Genomic DNA, 21,339 nt, shown 5'->3' with positions numbered 1-21,339 from the left:
TTAAGTCAGGGGTCGTTTGGTTTTTTCTTATGTGTTGGACCCCTAAACTACGTTGTTTTAGTCAATTTTAGCCTAGTAACTAAATTAGAACTTACCCTAGTCAATTAATTCTCCAAATAATCGATCAAACTTAGAACCAGAAAGGAGAAAGAGTCGACCAAGCTTTTCAAGAACGCAGCAAGTTTTCTTAAGTTCCAGCCTCACCAAGTATGTGGGATTTCACTAGTGGGTTACTTTCACCCATTAGGTCCCTAGAATTCAGCCAGAATCTTGATTCCCTTAATATTATCTAGACCTAGGGTTTCTTGAATGTTAGAAATTATTGGGTTTTAGCTGTTAGAATGATCCAAATCAGATTGTCATATTGTTGCTTAGTTCCTTGCATGATATTCAGAACCCTAGTTGTGTAAATCGTTTAGTTCATGAATTACACTTGCTAGGCCAGTTTATACAGATACACATGCCTCAGATTTCGAATGTTTCATTATCAGTACATTAATGTGCATTTTCAGTTAGCATTCAGAACTTTGAGCTATTCAGAATTTCAGCATTTCAGTCATAATATTGTTTATATACATTCTAGTTGGGAGTAGGCTTAGACCGAGTGGATAGGGCTCAACGTACCCAAATAGTCCCAGAACTACATGTCCCCGTAGGTTTATAAGTCCCCTCCGTGGGCATTACATTTTAGTGATCACGCCAGTCATGCCTCTATACCTCTGGTAGGGTATATTGGGTCCTCTCGATGGGGCGTATACATCGGACTCCACATTTAGCTCATGTGGTTTTATGTTGGTTATTAGTAGCTCCCACAGATTCTAGTGTATTGACCAGGTTATCAGTTACAGTTCGGTATTCAGTCTCAGCATGTCATGTACTTGGTCATTGCATTCAGTTAGCTCAGCACTCAGTATTTATGTCATGTTCAGATTCTATCATTGCTTTATCGCTTTGTTCAGTTATATGTTTTATTCAACTTTATTCCATCATGCATGCACAGTACCTTTCAAGTACTGACGCATACTCTGCGCTACATCTTCTCGTGATGTAGGTTCAAGTCCTCAGCATTCAGATCATGCATAGATCGGTTCCCGATCTCCAGTTCAGCAGCTTCAGTGGTGAGTCCTCATTCTTCGAGGACAATAGACATGTTTCTCTAGCTAGTCTTTTCATTCTAGTTTTCAGTATTTGCTAGAGTTAGCTGGGGGCATGTCCCAGCATCTCTAGTCAGTTAGAGGCATATTTCAGACATAGTTTAGATTCAGCTTTAGTATTTGAGTTTTCTTCAGTGTTATAAACTCTCATTCAGTATTTATTATATATTCAGACTTCGAATGGGTATTCCCCATCACTATTAAGTTTTACCATGATTTAGCTTCCGCACAGTATTTCTTTTAAGTATGTTTATGATATGCCAGCTCGGGGTTAGCTTGGGGTCACTCGTGATCCTAGGTCCCATGTTTACGCCCTGGGGGTAGCTTCAGGGAGTGACAATAGAAGTGTTTCATTAAGGGTAAAATGAAAAGTTTATATTAAACTGTTTTTAGATTTAGAAAGGGGGCATTTCTTGAACGGACTAAAGTAGATTCACATAAATTGAAACATGGGAAGTAATAAACTATTAACTCACAAGGCACTTATGATTGAAGTGTAAAAAGTAATTAATAACAATTAGTAATTATATTACTATTTGGTGTTAATTAAATTAGAAATAAACTTAAAAAAATTTGTTGGTAGCATACTTAATTTGAACCTAATCTAGAAACTCCTCGATCACCATAGCAATTACCTAGTGACCAAAGATTCCTTAAACTTCATAATTCTTTTAAAAATAAGCAACATTGCAACTGACTCAAATGAATCAAACACCAACCTACCACTAAAATGCTCCTGGATTAAATCCAACTGACCTATGGTCTCCTATTTAGCGACAATAGATATAGCTCTCCAAAACCACCCCGCCTCAAACCCAATTGCAATGTTACAAGTTCACACCTCCGTCAGTATTCACCAACTCCCCCTCCTTTACTTCTAACTTAATTTGAACATTTTTTTACTGGAAAAACACCTTTCTCAAGTCTCAACACACTTGCTTGCATGCATGCATGTACATAGATACATACAAATTCTTCTATTTATTCTTGCAATATAAGCATAAAGCAATACTATTTAATAATAGCAGCCTTGACTTAGATCTTCCTAGTCTTTGAGAGACACCACTAGGATAAATCGAATATAAAAATAACCTGTTTCATTTTATTCTTGATAGATTCTCGAAGGGTTTGCTATAGACAAGTCGTGAGATCAAACCATAGATGTCAAGCCAGGAGGAGTTGAAAGATCTGTTGCTGATTTTTCCATAATTTATAAAAATGTTCACGTTTTAAGACAGAATGAATTAAGTTGTTTTTTTCAAAAAATGTTGAGTATATGTATTGCGACCTTGCATATGTGGGGACAGTTACATGTATTTGTCAAAGTATTTTCAGCTTTAGTTAATAAGTGATTAGCTTGATTTTGTAATTATGATTCCCCATATAATGTATTTTTTATGATTACTTTTTAAAGTATGTTTTGGATTTTTTGAAAAAACAATTTAGACACATGTCGCTATTTAACTAACTATTGTTCAAGTGTTCTAAGCCACACCATAAAATACATATGTTTTGGATGAAAATGACATTTTGGGAGAAAGCTCGAAGGGTCTGAGTAGATGTTTACTTTCCCCCGTGAGGCGCCATCACATAACGTACACAGAGGTATGACGATATTAGATTATGCTACTCATAGATGGTAAATTCAGATTATGCTAGCAACCTTATCCGAGTGGGGGTGGTGTTAGACCCTCATGATGTACATACGAGGCATATGAAACTTAGTTGGGGTTGGACCAGTGGGATAGAATTTCTAGTGCGTGTGGTTTCAGATACTTGAGATATGTGTATCTTAGATACGGAGTCAGAAAATATTTCAGCTACAAACAGAGAGACAAAATCAGTGAAGTGAAATAGATTTACTTTCAGCAAATACTTACTGTTGCTCAGTTTTCAGATTCAGTATTCCATACATGTTATTCTCTAACTTTTATTCCAACAGTTATGGATGGTTATCTCACTGGGTCAGTAGATTGACCCACCCCCTTATGTTTTTATGCAAACTCGAAGTTACTTCTTCAGATGAGTTAGTAGCTGCCCGTGTTACCAGAGTTTGGTGAGCCCCACTGCTTCTTCGGGGTGCTAGAGTCAACTATTTTAAGCTATCCAGACTTTTTCATTGATATCAGTTATTAGAGATCTAGATCATGCTCCATAAAGTAAGTAGTAGGTGCATTTTAAATTTAAATCACATTGAGTTGTATATTTTGATTTTATGGTAGATTTTTTTGTCACTTACTAGCACTTGTTATATTCAAGGTTATGGTGATAGTTTTTACAGTAGCATAAGAGATACAATTTTCCTATTGACATAACCTTCTAGGTGTCGATGCGACCCCTTCAGATTTGGGTCGTGACAGTCTCAATCTGGTGTTTCTTACATCATACATAGTGAAGAATTTTGAAGTACAAATCAATATCCAAAATAGCAGTGAAAGCAGTTCAAGTTCCATTATCATTATATTCAGCCATAAGAACACAAAAAGAAGACAGAGATGACAAGGAGAACCTACAAAATTTACAATGGCATAGAGAAGAGTTTGAATTCATACAAGACCAAATAGCCCAACAGGCCAAGCTTCAGCAGCAGCACCTACTTCATCACTACGCAATGTAATCCCTGTATCATAAGAAGATAAATAATTACTGGGCACCAAAATTGACAAAGAGAAAAGCCAGAACTCTACCTGAGATTATAAATATGCCAAAGGTGCTAATTTTGGACAGATAATATCTATCAGCCAGACAACCAAGGGTAGGATTAGCAAGCCCTAATGCTACTCCACCAATTAAAGCTGCAAACGTGATTGAGAACGCATGAGTTTTGGTACTACAAATCCTTTCAATCAGTAAGCATAAAATAATTCAGAATTTTAGAGGATATATGTAATAACATCCACATCGGAAATAACGTTCCAGAATATCAAGAAGACCTTCATGATAACAACACACTTTAGTGTAATCAGGTATCACTCATGGTAATCAACAATCCCAGTTCCTGTATACTCTACTGTTGTGCACACTTAAGGATTCATGGTTATTTTGACTGGCAGAAGTTGATGCCTTTGACAGCCATTTCAATTTTCGTTCTTTCTCAATATGGTAAAAACATTCAAGAGCTATGTAGACACTGTGACCAAAATGACAACACAATTGGTATAGTTAAGAACTACAAGAACAGTAAACCCTTATAGTACATAATACTGTTCCAATATCACATAAAGTCCAACCAACTCTGTGCAGGAACACTTTCTGCATCAGCTTATTGGGCATAATGCCTTCAATAAAAGAAAATTAGTTATGTTCAATATCTTGAAAAGATAATGAGCCAGGTAGAGATGGACAAAGCAACAAAACATAGACATATAAATTCTTATCACAATCAGACAATTTTATGCTGTTGATCTGGAGCTGCACATGCTGTTTATGGATGCAGAGAAATCTGCTTCATCTTGATGCCCCAAGGGGAGGTGTTAAGTGTGCGAGGCTATTACACTTACCAAATTACAGTACATGTGGCATCAGCTGTATACAGATTAAAGGCATCTTTTATTTGTATTTGCTCTATTATAATTTATTAGCTGCAGCACAAACTTTCATCTAATGAAAAATTGAGTTTTACTTTGATTGAAACATCACCTATTTCATTCTTATAGAAAAAAAAATTTAAGGAAAAAAGTAGAGCAAGGAAAGAAGAAAAAACATATTCTTCTTCTATTCCAACTACCCAATACCCATTCAGTTACTAGGATATCCTCAGATCGTTCTCCTATTATGCTTCTCTGTGGGGATTGAGAGGAAAAACCGTCCTACTTCAAATTTGAAAATTGGTGGCTAGAAGTAGATGGATTCCTAGACCTTGTGAAAGACTGGTGACTTCTTTCTGTGTTGAGGGCAGACCAGATTCCGTTCTTGCCAAGAGGGTTATTAAAGGCCAAACTGAAGGAGTGGAATGCTGACACTTACGGAAACATTGATAAGAAGAAACCAGATATTAAGTGTTGGAGTTGGATTTTGAACAAGAAAGCAGGATTTTGCAGGAAGAATAATTATTAAGGAGGGCCACGCTACAAATGGAGTTGGGGGATATTTCCAAGTATGAGTAAATACATTAGAGACAAAAATCCAGGATTAATTAGCTGAAACAGGGTGACAGGAGTACGGAAGAAAAAAATGGCAAATGCACACAGAAGGTACGACCAAATTGGCAAGTTGATAGTGGAGGATGAGGTGATAGAAGATTATAAAAGGGGAAATTCTCAGCTACTACAAGAACCATCATTCAGAAACAATTGATTGGAGACCTAGCTACTGTTTGGGAGATCAATCTAAAATAGAGGAAAGAAATTATTACAGAGACCATGCGAAGAACAAGTGGCCTCTAATATCATTATGAGTTGCGTAAACGATAATGCTCCAGGTCCTGACGTGTAACAACCTGGAATAATTTCCTAAGCTTTTGACTCCTTAAAGTACGTTAACGAATTTATTTGCATGCCAACAATTGCTACAAATGAGAATAATATCATTTGAATATGAGAATATAGTTGCAATGTGGTTTGGAGGGTTATAGGGATGTTAGGTGTGGGAGAAGTATCTTGGATTTGGTTTGGAAAGAGTTAGGGGCGAAGAAATGTTCAAATAACGCATGGCATGACTTCACAAGAGCATATCTCCTACTATACAACGAATTTGGAGATGATTTATGAACAAAAACTGTAGTCCTTTTGAGTCTAGTTTCCAGTTCAAACCGTTCGTCATTTGGACAATTTGCTTGATAAGGTAACACTTGTATATATATCCAAAAATCAGACCTACCACGAACAATCTAACTTATTCCTACTGCATTTATTCGTCCTGAATACTCGTACAAAATTTGTGTAGGATATGTAGCTATAAACAAGTTTATGTTACTGTTCACATATGCACTACACTATTACTAACCTCCTTCAGCATTTTATCTGATTGCTAATCTGTCTTGCAACTTCCTCTATGTGAGCTTTCTCCAGGCATAACCAGTCCCAAACACAAACAAAAGGATGATTGTGTTAGGTTGACAGTAAAGATAGTCAAACTATTACAAATCCTTTTGATTATAGTAAGAGACCTGAATACAGTGTATTGGATACAAAAGATTCATACAATGGATCCTAACTAAATAGGGATTGAAGAATAGTTGATTGAACGATATTAATGTGTCTCCATAGAATAAAACCACAATCAGGCAAACTTGATAATAGAGGTTTGTTTCTTTTCTTTTTCTTTTTCTTTTTCTTTTCTCTTTTTGGCAAACCAAGAAAACATGTTATAATAGGGCAAAACTCATGGTTCAAAAACCATCGTATTGGAGCGGGATGAACGAAATGGAGGCTCACATCTAGTATATTGTGCGGTAAGAATGTGTCACAAAGACCCAAATGTAAGTTCTATAAAGTGGTAATTAGACCAACATTGGTGTATGGGGCAGAGTGTTGGCCAATCAAGAACGCCCAGATGAATGTGTGGCCATACTAGTAGAGATATGATTAGGAACGAAGTTATACGGGGCAAGTTGGGAGTGGCCTTTGTAGCGGACAAGATGAGGAAGCAAGACTAAAATGGTTCAGGCATGTGAATAGGAGGTGTGCGGATGCGCCATTAAGGAGATGTGAGAGGTTAGTTGTAGTAGGAGTTGGGAGATGTAGAGATAGGCCGAAGAAGAATGGGGGAGGGTTAACGAGTTGATTAGACAGGACGTGGCACGGCTTTAACTTACTAAGTACATGACCCTAGATAGGAAGGAATGGAGGTCGAGAATTTATGGTAGAAGGCTAGTAGGTAACTGAGTGTTAGTCACACTTTATGCAAGAGAGGCAGCTTACACTTCTCCTTATTAGTAGTATTATTTAGTAATCATGTTGTTTCTATTCTTCAATGTGTATTACTATCCATTGCTTCGTGTTCTTGGTATCTTGTTATTTTGCTGTCATATTTTTCTTATGAGCCTTCGAAAACTTCTCTTTTGACCCGAGGGTGTACCGGAAAGACAAAAACAATCTCTCTACCCCACCAAAGGTAAGGTGAAATATGTGTACATCCACCCACCCTTGACCCGCTTGTAGAATTACATTGGGTATGTTGTTGTTGTAGTGATGGAGATATGGAGAAAACCACTAGAAGACACCAGAAACTAAGGCACATCATGCACAGACACTGCACAATTAAGACTAGTGCTTCTCTCGATAAAACCTCCTCTTGAGTTAGAATGTAGCATGTTGAAAGCTTGTGAGCCACTGAATTGTAAAAGGTCAAATTTCTTGACTTCGGAAATATTATTCCTAACCTAAGTCTAGGCACTTGTTAAGTAGATAAAAACATTAAAATGAAAAACAAAAAATTTTCAGACTAAAAGATATATACAAATGAAAAATCCTTTGATACATCCGTTTGGATTGGCTTAAAAAAGTAGCATTTAAGTCAAAAATAAAAAGTCAAACTTAAATGACTTTTTAAGTCAAAAAATAAAAAGTAGGGGGAGACCTACTTTTAGTTTTTAACTTATTTTAAGCCATTTTAAACTTATTTTAAGTTATTTTTAACATTGTGAAACACTTCCTAACTTATTTTTAAGTCATTTTTTGACTTATTTTAAGTTATGTTTATATTTGCCTAAAACTTCCAAAAGTAAAAAACTGACTTAAAAATAGGTTTGACCAACTTTTAAGCGGCCAAACCAAACACCCTCTTAATCATCTGTCTACGGATAGACCCAAATTGTTAAAATGTACCTCATTCCCAGAAATATATCCTCTTAAGCACAACATATGAATCATTATCACAAAAAGGTAAATGAACCACCTATGATTCACTAACTGGATAATACACACAATATTGCATGGTATCAGAGCAGGTAGAGGTCCTGAGATCGAATCTCACTGCCACCCAAAATTAAAAAGAATTTCCACGTGCTTGGCCCATGAAAAAGAATCAAGCCAGCACATGAGGGGGCGTGTTGAGAATAAATAATTAACTAATAAAAGTGTGTTCTCTCTAATAGCTTAAGCTTTTGGATGAGATGGTCACACACTTCAACATTCCAAGTCCATAAACCCGGGTTACGAAATTCCCAGAAACTATTCTAAAGAAGTACGTAATGTTCCAATGCATGTCTTTCTAAGTTCATGTAAGAAACTGGAAGAAAAAATCAAAGAGCAAAATTGGTACACTTAAGAAACCATCAAGATATGTTTCTTCAAAGTGGCAGGTCAAAAGTAACGAAATTCACTGCCGAGACTAAACAATTAAGGTATATAATGTTCCAAAGTTCCCCTTCAATCCAAGCCACACATCATCGTCTAGCTTGAAAAACAATATATCAATCTGAAATCCAGTCCACAATATCAAAATTCTCTCAAGGAAGATTGGATAAGCTGACCTAAAGGCAAAAAATTGTTGGATACAAAACCAGAAAGTGGTTTTACCCAATCAGAGTTTTTTGCAGTAGCCCGAGGAAGATCGTCTCCACAACCATTTCCCTGAAAAATACCATAAATCTTATCAGCAAGGAAACGTAACCTACTCCCTTCATTCAAAATTAACCATCTAAAGTTGATTTCTGCAGTTTTGAACACCAAATTAATTTCAAATACACAACTCTTTTATCATATAGATCATACACTACTACGCCCGGTTCAAAATAAGTTGGGGTCAGCTATATGACTGACCGTGTTACTACATTTAAACTCATCTCATGCTAATATTATAGAAACACAAATGAAAAGTGATAGAAGTTCATCTATATTTTCTAAACCTAAAAATCACTGAAAGGCTAAAACACTCATAAAATGCATAGGACTTACTACGAAATAGCTAACATGTCTAAAATACATTCTCAACTAATACATATCTGTTAAAACATAAACTCTCCTAAAACTGAATGAAGTATAAAAACACAGAACTCATAAATGATATGCTGGAATTATAATGAGTTCTTTGTGCTTTTATACTTCATTCAATTTTAGAAGAGATTATGTTTTGACAGATACGTATTAGTTGATGAAAAAGGGAATAAGAAAACATACAACTAACAGCCATAAAGGACCACTATCTTCAGAAATTTAAGCAACTAAATTTGACCAAGTCTTTTCCTAGAAAATAGGAATGCAGTAAACTGAAATAAGCAAAAAAAGTAAAAACAATAAGTTGGAAGTAAAAATGTCAATTGTCCTTGGCATTTTTGTGACAAACACCAATTCTTTACCTCAGATTTTCAAACCTTTCCTGTAGCAGTAACTTAGTGAAACTTCCTTAAATTGTTGAACTTCTCTAATAAAATGAAATGTGCTTAGTTCGACCATGAAATACTGGATATTTTTTAGATTGAAATTGCTGACTTGTTATCACATATGATCCTGGTAGCTTCTGTTTGTTCATTGCCCAAGTCCTTCAACGTCTTCCTTAGCCAGATAGCTTGGTTCACAGCAGATGCAACAGCATCGTACTTAGCTTTTGCTATTGATTGAGATGTAGTTTCTTGTTTCCTAGAGCTCCAACTAAAACAGCTTGTGCCCAAACAAAACAGATATCCAGAAGTGCTTCCGGAATCATCAATGCAGCCACCCCAATCACTAGCAGAGTAACCAACCAGATTTATAGTCACTTCTGCAGATGCTGGAAAAAAAATCCAAACTTGATGGTTTCTTTTATATACCTTAACACTGTTTTAACGGTTATGAAGTGTGTGTCTCTAGGCAAATGCATGAACCAAGAGAGCAAACTTACAACAAATAGAATGTCAGATCGACTTGTGGTTGGATATAGAAGGCTGCCAATTAAGCTTCTATACATATTGTCATCCACTTCTTCAAAATCTTCATCCTTGCCAAGCTTCACACCAGTAGAAATTGGAGTACTCACAGGCTTGCAGTCTTGCATTTTGAACCTATTTAGAATATCCGAAATGCATTTCTGCTTGCATATAAGAAATCCATCATTGGACTGCAGCAATATGCCAAGGAAGTACTTCATGACTCCAAGATCAATCATTTCAAAGACTCTCCATTTCATCCTTGAACCTTTGGATTAGTTCAATTTTGTTTCCTGTCACAACCATGTCATTCTCATAAATTGGAACTAAGGACTCACCTCCAATGAACTTCACATACAAAGTAACTTCACTTTGACTTCTACTGAAGCCAAGTTGGATGAGCTGATTGTCCATCCTTTCGTGCCAAGCTTGTTTTAGGTCACACAAGGCCTTCGTTAAGAGATATACCTAATCCTCTTTTCTAGGAAATGAAAAACCACACTATACTGTTGTGCTTGTCCCTTCACCACCAATCTAGTCTTATGTTTGCAAATTGAGCCATCATGATTGAGTTTTGTCATGAAAATCCATTTTACACCAACCACCTTGAGATTTCTAGGCTAGTCAATGAGTTGCTAGGTTCCATTTTTCTCGATCATGTCTAATTCGGCTTGCATAGCTCTCCTCCATGCCTGGGAAAAAATTGTGCTTCACCATAGCTTGTTGGTTTAGATATAACCAAACTACACCACTGATAGTCGTCTTTCAAGATTCTGGTTCACTGCACTGGTACGTCATCCACTAGTTCATCTTCTACAACTTGAGGTTACTCTTTTAAAAATAAATCAGGAAAAAGGTCTCCTGAATTTTCCAATCCTAAGTAGCTACTTCATCAAACTTCACTTCTATGTTGAGAACTAGTTTTTTTATCTTCAAACAGAAAATACTATAGCCTTTGGATGATGAACCATAGCTCATAAATATGCCTTCTAAGCCTTGTTGTCTAGCTTACTCCTCTTAGGTACAGGAACTTGATAATAACATATACACCCAAAGAGTCAGGGATGGTTTATTGATGATTTGTCGCACATCAAGCTTCATCTGGAGTCATGTCCTGCAAGGCCTTAGTGGGCAATATGTTCAGCAAATATACTGAGGTATTAACTGCCTTTGTCCAAAACTGATTTGGGATCTTTTTTCAAGCAAAAAACACTTGGTCACCTCCATTACAATCATATTCTTCCTTTCAAGAACGCCATTTTGTTGTGGCATGTATGGTAATGCCAATTGGTGTTCTATACTTATGGTATTACAAAACTCTACAAACTGAGTAAAAGTATATTCTCCTCCCTCAATTGTCAGACCTTAAAGCTTTAATAGTGAGATTACATTAAGTTTCTACTCAAGCTCTAAACTGTTTAAAAACGTTAAAGACTTCACTCTTCAGCTTCATGAAATAAACCCAACACATACAGGTGCAGTCATCAATACTAAGGAGAAAATATTTGTTACCACTCATGGAATCTGTTTTCATTGGGCCACAAATGTCCATATGAATGAGCTAAAGTTTTGGTTAGCTTGTTGATTTGCTTGAAATGACTGTATTGTTTTCTTTCCCTGCTGACAAGTTTCACAAACTTGACCATTAGAAAGAAATTCAAGCATATTTTCCACTAACTACTTTTGTCATCCCTGTGATGCTTCTCTGATTAAAGTGACCAAACCTTTTGTGCCATATGTTTCTACATGTTTGTGAAGTACTAGTATAAGCATGCTCAGCTATTTCTCCCAATTAACTAAAACATTTTGGTACTCATCTTGACACAATAATTCTATTCCAAAAGGGTCAGAGACAACATTCACAATTCTTAAAATACAGTGAATAATTATTTTCAAACATTTGTTCAACACTCAATAAATTTGAATCATATCAAGTGTGTATAAAACACCTGAGATTGTTGAGACAGTAATTGTACCTCAACCTTTGACTTCTACGGCCTCACCATTCCCACTTTTACTTTGGATTTGTAAGTATCATCAAGGAAGCTGAACATTCCCGCATCATTGCACAAGTGATGTGTGCAACCCTATCGAGAAGCCAAGAAATTGGAGAATTCATTTGTTGAAAAGTATGAACCTGCAAAGAGTTACTCCTCATGTGCATCAACAACCTCTGCTAGTTATATTTGCAAAGCTCTAGAGGCCTTTATTTTTTATTTGTAAACATTGGATATGTGCCCCATCTTCTTATAGCTATCGCATATAGCTGAGACTATCCACCACCAGCAGTGCTTTTCCAAATGTGTAGTTTTTGCAATGTTTGCACGGAGGGAACTTCTCCTTTACATCTCCAATGTTATTTTCACCATCTTGCTTTCCCTTATTCTTTTAATTGAACTTATGCTTCCCTTTACCAGAATATTGTTTTTGCACAGAGAAAGTGCCTTAAGTGAACTTGTCCTATCTCATAGTCCTTCTTTGCTCTTGTGCTTGAAGAGCACTCATTAGTTCATCTAATAAGACTTTGCTTAGTTCCTTGGGTTCTTCAAGAGAGAAGATCTTAGATTCAAAATTCTTGGGAAGAGTTACAGGAACTTTCTACGCAATCCATTTGTCTGTGTATTCTGTAACTTCTTCACCAAGAAGCCTAATGTTATTAACAATTAAGGAGATTTGATCTGCTTACTTACTGATTGTTTCATCCTCTTGCATATTCAGAGACTCAAACTCATGTGTTTGATCGCTACCTTGATATTCTATTTTCAATTTGTCCCAAGCCTCCTTTGTTGTTTTACAATCAATGGTTCTATAGAACATGGAATATGCCTCGGAATTCTGCATAAGCGACTTGACTTTGGATTTCTTTGCCTTCTCTACACTGTTGAATTTGATTTGAGCCATGGTAGGATTTGCCGGTAGAACAGGTACTGATCAATCATCTGTCACAGTTTCCCAGAGTCATAGGCTTCTAAAAAAGTTGGCAGCTTCACAGACCAAATTTGATAATTTTATTGATGAAAGTAAAAGGTGGAGTTAAAAAGGTAGGTTGTTAGATGTCATTTGCATTGTAAGTTAAACTTTTTGATCCTATAAGATCAACTAGAGCTCTGATGCCACTGTTAAAACATAAACTCTCCTAGAACCGAATTGAAGTATAAAAGCACAAAAAATTCATTAAAATTTCAGTATATTTGAATTTATACAGGAAAAAAGATAATTATTTTCTATCTAGCAGCCACTTACAAAGTGAGTGAAAAACTGAATAAGATAAGTGGATGTTTGTGGGATTGAAATTGACATAGTAACAATTATAGTTGTGAAAAAACTGAATATAGCCCCCAACATTGAAGGAGAAAACATACAATAACTAAGGAATGCAAATTCACCTTATTTGAATGTTGTGAACTGGCTCTAACAGGTGAACTGAATTTCGAACCAAGATGCAACCTGTAGTTGATTATCGAAGGGCAGTTGCCAGAAAACGGGAAGTGGGTCGTCGGAAGATGAGAACTCCGGCACCGAGACAGTGAGTTCCCGGTGACCGGAGGATTGAGGAATAGAATTTGGAGAGTCCCCGCCATTGTGAGTGAACACAAAAACGGTACACTCAATTGGTGATTGAGAATATGGTTGAGGAAAAGTTTATAAATGACATATATTCCCACTAAGCTAGGTTTGTGAATACATTTTCAAATATTTTTGTGGTGAAGTTTTTAAAGTGTGTTTTGTAATTCTTTTTGAAAATCATATTTCACCTTTTTAAAGTCATGACATAACATTTATACACTTATAAATATTAAAAATTATTAAAAACATAATTTATAAGTTTGGTATAAAATTATTATTTCATGAGATAATGCATATGTACCCCTAAAGTATGACCAAAATTAAAGCATGCATCATAACTTAATCAGAATCATATTACTCATTTTTTTTCTGTATTTTCGTGCTACTTTTGTATTGATGTGGCACATTCAACCAAGTAAATTGACTGCATTTGTACCACACGCGTCCGCCATATATGTAATTATTATTTTTTAGTTTTTTTAAACAATCTCCGTATTTCTTTTATCTTGTATTTAAATTAAGTCGATACAAATAATTTATTTTTATTTTTTTGCCTTGTATTTAAACCTTTTTTTCTTCATGGTTTTTACCTTCATTCATTATTTTTTTCTCTTTTTTCTATTGATTTTATTTATTCTTATTATTTTCTTTGTCTTTCCTTTTGATTCAATTCAAAATTGTATTTAAAATAAGCTAATTTCGATCGGATATCAAAATAAGTGAACCAAATCAAATAAAACATAAAAAAAGTTATAAATTAAAGGACACTTTTTGATGAATTGTTTTAAAAAATTACACATAATTTTTTAAAAATAAGTAAAAGTGAAAAGATCAGAAACTAGTGAAAGAGAAAAAAATATAAAATTTAAAGTGAGGAAAAAATAAAAATAAATATTTTACAAAGAAAGAAATGAAAATAGTTAAATATATAAGTTTTAATGTAAATAATTATGCCTATTAACTAATTATAGATAAACCAATTAAAAAGGGGCATGTGTCCAACTTTCTAGGTCTTCACTTGCTTTCAAAAAACTATGTACACTCTCACTGCTATGTCAGCTTTTGAGGTATGTTTATTCCATCTAAACATAAATTAAAAGGGTAGTAAGACTTTAGTTAGATTTAGGTGTGTCGCTAAAATTTTGAATCACAGTTTAGAAAGGTATTTACGTATTATCCAAATAAATTAGATAATACATCATTCAAAAATTATTATACAATATTTAATCTAAAACTTCTAATAACATAATTACACCGCTCACCAATCAACCAAAAATGATACAAATATCACTAGTCCTAGTACATGATTGTACGAGTCTGTTTGACATTTCTACTAAAAACTGCTTATTTTTATAAATATCTTTTTTAAATAGCTTTTTAGAAAAGTGTTTTTGAAAAAAAAAGAAGACAATTTGTGTTAGGTTAATTCACTTGAAAAGGGTTTTTGATAAATGGATTGTGTTTGACTACCTTTAAAAAAACAATAGTTTTGAGAGTCAAATTATGAAAAATGACAAGTATCAATGCACTTTAATTTTAATATTAAGATTATTTTACATATCTATCATAAAACTATTAATTAAATTTTATTTTTATTAAATTAAAATGTACCTATTCAAATTTTCAATCAATACTATACTTAATTAGATTAATAAAAAAAATTTGAATACTGATATAATATGACTACATGTTCTATATGATCACAATGCAAATGTATGGTCCTCCCATGGAACTACAAAGTCAAAATTATTTCTAAGTATATTTTCTCAAAAGTGTTTTCGAAAAAGTAATTTTGGGGGGAATTTATTGATCAAACACGATTTTTCTCAAAAGTATTTTCCAAAAAAGTAATTTAAAAAAAAAGATTCATCCATATTATTAACTATTTGATTGTCATACGACGATAAATAATAATCATATTCGATGAAAACATCATACATGTGATATGGTCCATCTATCATTATTAAGAAGAGAAAACAAGATTTTCCTTTGCATACATGTGATGTGGTTCATCTATCACCAAATTTTTATAAAGATATTTTGTTATTGATAAACGTAGAATATTAGTTATGTAAAGATTTAATTATTAATGTACTTATTATTTCAATGTACTCTGCTAAAAAAAATATATAAATTTACTCATAATCTATATCTATCAATATTAATTAAGATAATTTTACTAAATAATTGATTTACTTCCTAACCAATTAAATAAATTCATTAAAGAAGAAATTAACGTTAATTAGTAATATCACTAGACAAAAGTCATCGTCTCAATATATAGGTGTGGGTAGCACACCATTCAAACACTAAAATATCTTCCCACTTTATAGGGATCCTTTCTTTCTCCATTCTTATAATTAGGGTTGCCGTTCCGTATTCGGTTCGGGATTCTCAAATTTTGAATTTAATAATTCGGTAATTGATAGTTAAAATTTGATACTAAATATCAAAATTTTAAATTTTGTAATTCGATAATTCGTAAATTAACTTCAGTTCAGTACGGTATTTGGTAACACGTACCGTATGGAAGTTGTAGCCGATTGTATTACAAAGTTAATACTCTTTCTCCAATTATTTCTATTTTTTATGTGAAGACACGATATAATAGAATATCAACAAGTAAGAAGACATTAAAAAAATAAATTGATACAACTAAAAGACATGTGTGTTTAAGTTGTTTATGTATATTATTTAACTTTCTCTTTGAACTTATACTAATTAGCAATGAACATCTTAATATATGACCTTTATTAAGTAAATAATCTGGTATTCAGGAAATAGAATATCAAATGGTACTAATATCTCATATAAAATCCAAATCTGAATACCATAATTCTAACATATTACTCCCGAATACCATACCAAATACCAATAATTACCGCATACTAAATTATCAAGTATTTCGGTTCGATTCGAAAATTTGATTTTTGATATTTTATGTCGTCCAGCCCTACTCATAATTTCTTTGATTGTCATGCCAGAATAATTATACTCGATGATAACACAGGCATGTGATGTGGTCTATCTATTACTAGATTTTACTTTATAGAGTCATTTTGTTATTAGTTATTGTAGGATACCAGTTAGGTAAGATTTAATTATTGATGTAATTATTATGCTAAATAAAACAATATATAATAAATAAAATAATATATGAATTGACTCATAATCTATACCTATCAAATATAAATACATACTGTAATTAATTTCCTTCCTAACGAGCAACTATAAATACTTATTAAAGAAGATCTATTAACCATAAAAATATCACTAGACACAAGCCATTGTCTCAATATATTGGTGGGCATCATACCATTCAAACACTGAAACTTGTTCCCACGTTACAGGGATCTTTCCTTTCTCTATTTTCATAATTTCTTTGATTGTGTTACGACGATAATCATACTCGATGATAACTTCAGGTGTGCTCACCAAAAATCTTGTTGTCTTTTCCTTATCATCCACCACAACACATACAACATTACAAGTACGACGATTCACATCTAGTAAATCAAAATCTTCGCTACGGATAAGTAACATGTAAAGAACTTAGATCAACAGTACTATACTTCACAAACCACTTAGAATAATCAATCTCGCTCCATCTCAACAACTTCAAAACTCATCGAACTAAACCCTTGTACCTCAATAATTAAGATGCAAATGTCCACCAGACTCCCCAAATACCTTATATTCCTTTTCAACACTCAAATAGGAATGACGGTGCTAGGCATATCTCGAAAACACATAGAATCCAAATCGAACCTTAATTAAGAAAGACGATATTTCACTAACCCAATGCATACAACCATTCAAGTACGTACACACCCTGAGATAAAAAAAAATATTGTTGCTTTAATGTACGCTCTGTAGAGTTTCTCCAAACTCTAGTTTCTGATGAATATACATAATATTGATTGTAATCCCCGTCTGATTTCATAATACACACAATTTCATAATGATCAGATACCATAGGATCAAAAACCAAATTCATTACCATCACTTCATGATGACTAGGGTTTGTAATTGTACATGGAAGTGGAATCAACCTACGTTGATTTGTACTCGGATTATAATTAAACAAAGTACAATTGATCATTTCCATCACCGGAGCTCCACACGAATGCAAATGTTCAATCTTTGAAGATGTAGTATGCTTCAAAATCATACTCTTGTTTTTCGGACATTCCATTGATGGGAATAAAGTCTACGTACTTCTTTTTATATACCCACCAACAAAAGAAGAGTCCGTCAACTTTGAGGGAACTCATTTGTTTTGTCCGGCTATGAAGTAGCCGGAATCTTTGGATGGAGATATGGAATAACCAATCTTTACAGACCGTTTGGAAACAGAGAAGAGATTTTGGAGGTAGACCGAGGAGAATCTCCGTTAAGAGTTCAGTGTTTCCAGTGACTTTGATAACTGATGTTGGGAAATCCATCTGACGGCCACCGGAATTTTCATTTAAGGGAGAAGTTTCCAATTTGGCTTAATGTTTACAAGCCCTTCATTTTCTTTCTATAAATAGTCCTCCTAGCTACTTATTATTATTATTATTATTATTATATAAATCATTTTTGTTGTTAAAACACCCACGTGAATTGTTTCAAGTGAATAACATATCAAAAGACTTGAAATATTGCGAGGACATCATGTTTAAATTTTAGGACTGCTTAGAAGAGATTTGAGTTGGTTGGAATTTGAAAAAAAAAAAAATTCATTGACAAAGATGAACTGTTGCAATATGTATAATATTGTATAAACAATATTTATAAATATATATGCATCACTGATACATAGTTATATATCATATATATATATATATATATATATATATATATATATACATACAATTTATATAATATCGATACATTACATAACTATTTATATAATATTAAATTTTCTTGTCACTTGTGATGCTCACATTGCCACATTTTGTACTTTGTTGGCCAGGCTCATAGCCATACGTAACTCATAAGCCAGACAAAATGATGAACTGCACAATAATATATAGTGGGTCATTGACAACTCAACAATCATGTCTATAGGGTAGCTTGGTACGCCTGAATTTGCAGGAATTATTTATCCTTGGTTGGAAGTTTTAATCCTATTGTTAAATATAATAGGCAAAATTCATCGTGAAGTTGTTGCCAACATTCACTTATGGTGATACCTTAAGTAAATCTTGTTCATTTTAAATACTTCAAGTCGGGTTCCATTGTATCATTTCGATATTTTCTTTTTGCATTAATCAACGAATGGTGAAGTGTTCCTCATGACGAAATGTTGGTCCTGGATAATATAACATTAGGAAGTAACCCTTGTGCCATATTTTCATCGTTGTTATTCACAATTGTTATAAGTTATTTATGAAAAATAAACAAATCTAAGCAAGTGAGTAAGTAGAGCACTGAGTTAAACCATATCATGACTGGTTTGGCCTCACGATGAGTGTTAAGTTATTTATCTGAAAATCGATATAGTTAAAATTGTCATGAGATCAAGAGCACATGATTCTATATAACTTATTATTTCATTGTTAAACAAGTAAATATGATGTTAGATAAGCTTGTTAAGATCAATAAAATAATGAAAAAAATAAATGGAAATGGTAAAACTCAAATGTTGTTGGTACAAGGGGAAGAAAAGTTAACTTAATTTTCTCTTCAATATTACATCATGAAACTTGTGTGAATCAAGAAGTGTAAGATTACATCAAAGCAAATAACTCCCAGAATATGCAGCACACCAAATCATAAAATCATATATATCATCCACCTTGAATTGTCAATGTACAACAAGTCGTTTACACGACAATTACATCCATGAGAAACTAGTAATTTTACAAAACATTTACAAATGAAGAAAGCAACTAGAGATGGAGTCAAACTGCACAAATACAATTCTCTGATGAAGTTTATGCAAAAAACAAGATTTCTTTCCAGCAAATAGACCACAAACATCATAAGCGCGTCTTCAATGATGAGTCAGAGTGACCATGATCACGTCGTTTATATACATGAATATGGTTCATCCATCACCACTTCCTTTCTTGAAGTAAACAAACTTATATACAAGAAACCATAGCAATATCAAACACGCGCCATTGTCTCAACATATTGATGTGTATCATACCATTCAAACACCGAAACATCTTCCCAGATAACAGGGATCTTTGCTATCTCTATGTCCGCAACCTCCTTGATAGTCATAAGATGAGCATCATATTCAATGATAACATCAGGTGTGGTTACCAAAAACCTTGCTGTATCTTCCTTATCATTGACAACCAAAGATACAACATTGCAAGTACGACCATTCACATCTAGTAAATCAAGTTCTTCACTCAACATTAACGGATAAGTAGTATGCAACGAACTAAGATCAACACGATACTTCACAAACCACTTAGAATAATCAATCTCCATCTCAAGAACTTCAAAACTCATCGACCTTAACCCATGTACCTCAATTAGATGCAAATGTCCACCCGACTCCCCAAAATACCTTATACTCCTTTTCAACACTCCAACAGGAATATCAGTACTAGGCATATCTCTAAAACACATCAAATCCAAATCGAACCTTAAGAAAGACGACATTTCACTAACCCAATGCATACAACCATTCAAGAAAACACCCTGACCTAAACAATGTTGATTCAACATCTCCATCTCCATCTCCATACAATCTCTCCAAACTTCAGTTTCTGATGAATATACAAAAATTTCATATACCCCATTTAATTTCATCACACATACAAGTTTATAACAATCAGATACCATAGGATCAAAAGCCAAATTCATTACAACAATCTCATAAGCTTTTATACCTAAATATGGGAGTGGAATCAATCTATGCTGATTTGTACTAGGATTATAGACATAATAATCAAGATTTTCAATACCCAAATTGAAACTTATACAGAACAGCCCATTACAGGAATGTAATTGTTCAATTTTTGAAGATGTAGAATTAGCAATATTTTTGAGTGCTGAAGGAATCATACCCCTTTGCTTTTTGGGTATCCCATTGAGAGGAATAAAGTCAACATAGTTATTACCATAGACCCACCAGCAGAAGAATAGTCCGTCAACTTTGCCGGAAGTGAGTTTTCTCCGGCAGTGAAGTTGCCGGAATGTACGGCTTGAGATGATCGAAAACCAGTCTTTACAAACGGCTTGGAATCGGAGAAGGGATTTTGAAGGTAGCCGGAGGAGAATCTCCGATAAAAGATCGGCGTTGCCGGAGACTCCCTGTAAGGATGCCGGAAAATCTGTTGGCTGGTCACCGGAGACTCCCTGTAAGGATGCTGAAAAAACTGCTGGCTGGTCACCAGCGACTCCCTGTGAGGATTCCGGGAAAACTACTGGCTGGTTGCCGGAGAATCCCTGTAAGGATGCCGGAAAATCTGCTGGCTGGTCACCGGAAAGTCCCTGTAAGGATATTTCCGACATTGACCCGTCGGCGTACATGTCGTACCACCGTTCTTTCTATATAAGTAGTAAAATGATAAGGAAGGGGCAAATTGGTTTACGATGGTCCACTTCTATTTGTCGTAGTTTTTTTTTAGAGTCAATTATAAAAATTTAATTAATATTTTATGATGTATTTTCTCATCATATTAATATATAAAAAAAAGTAGTAATTTATTGTATTTTTCGTATAATTTTTGAATATCTGAATTTTTTATTTAAAATATCAAACTAACGTAATCTAATTTAATTTTGAAAATTAATCAAATCAAATTTCGAAAAACGGATATAAAGATAAAAGTGACGGAGGGAGTGGAGTATTAAATATATTTATAAAAACTCCTTTTTAATACA

At 34.0% G+C, this 21,339-nt stretch overlaps 2 protein-coding genes and 1 pseudogene across 3 annotated transcripts in view; all 3 read right to left on the bottom strand.

Moving 5' to 3' along the window:
- LOC125875466 (probable sodium/metabolite cotransporter BASS4, chloroplastic) overlaps positions 1-13,586 on the bottom strand; it is a 32,251-nt gene extending 18,665 nt beyond the window's left edge. Inside the window, exons 1-4 of one of the 2 annotated variants that reach the window (XM_049556410.1) lie at positions 13,326-13,586; positions 8,569-8,668; positions 3,842-3,949; positions 3,707-3,774 (exon numbers count right to left, since the gene is read on the bottom strand). In XM_049556410.1, coding sequence (XP_049412367.1) covers positions 3,707-3,774; positions 3,842-3,949; positions 8,569-8,668; positions 13,326-13,520 — 471 coding nt within the window. In that variant the 5' untranslated portion in view covers positions 13,521-13,586. The remainder of the gene's footprint in view (positions 1-3,706; positions 3,775-3,841; positions 3,950-8,568; positions 8,669-13,325) is intronic. The other variant, XM_049556408.1, reaches the window with a different exon arrangement.
- A 3,193-nt stretch (positions 13,587-16,779) lies between these two features.
- Positions 16,780-17,951, bottom strand: LOC125877552 (uncharacterized; annotated as a pseudogene).
- A 1,326-nt stretch (positions 17,952-19,277) lies between these two features.
- Positions 19,278-20,996, bottom strand: LOC125875464 (F-box protein At5g07610-like). The gene has a single exon (XM_049556406.1). It carries the CDS (start codon positions 20,983-20,985, stop codon positions 19,603-19,605), a length of 1,383 nt encoding a protein of 460 aa, XP_049412363.1. The 5' UTR covers positions 20,986-20,996; the 3' UTR covers positions 19,278-19,602.
- Positions 20,997-21,339: the final 343 nt, after the last annotated feature.

The sequence above is a fragment of the Solanum stenotomum genome, chromosome 9, assembly GCF_019186545.1.
Source record: "Solanum stenotomum isolate F172 chromosome 9, ASM1918654v1, whole genome shotgun sequence".
NCBI lineage: Eukaryota > Viridiplantae > Streptophyta > Magnoliopsida > Solanales > Solanaceae > Solanum > Solanum stenotomum.
This window is presented reverse-complemented; position numbering and strand designations above follow the sequence as displayed.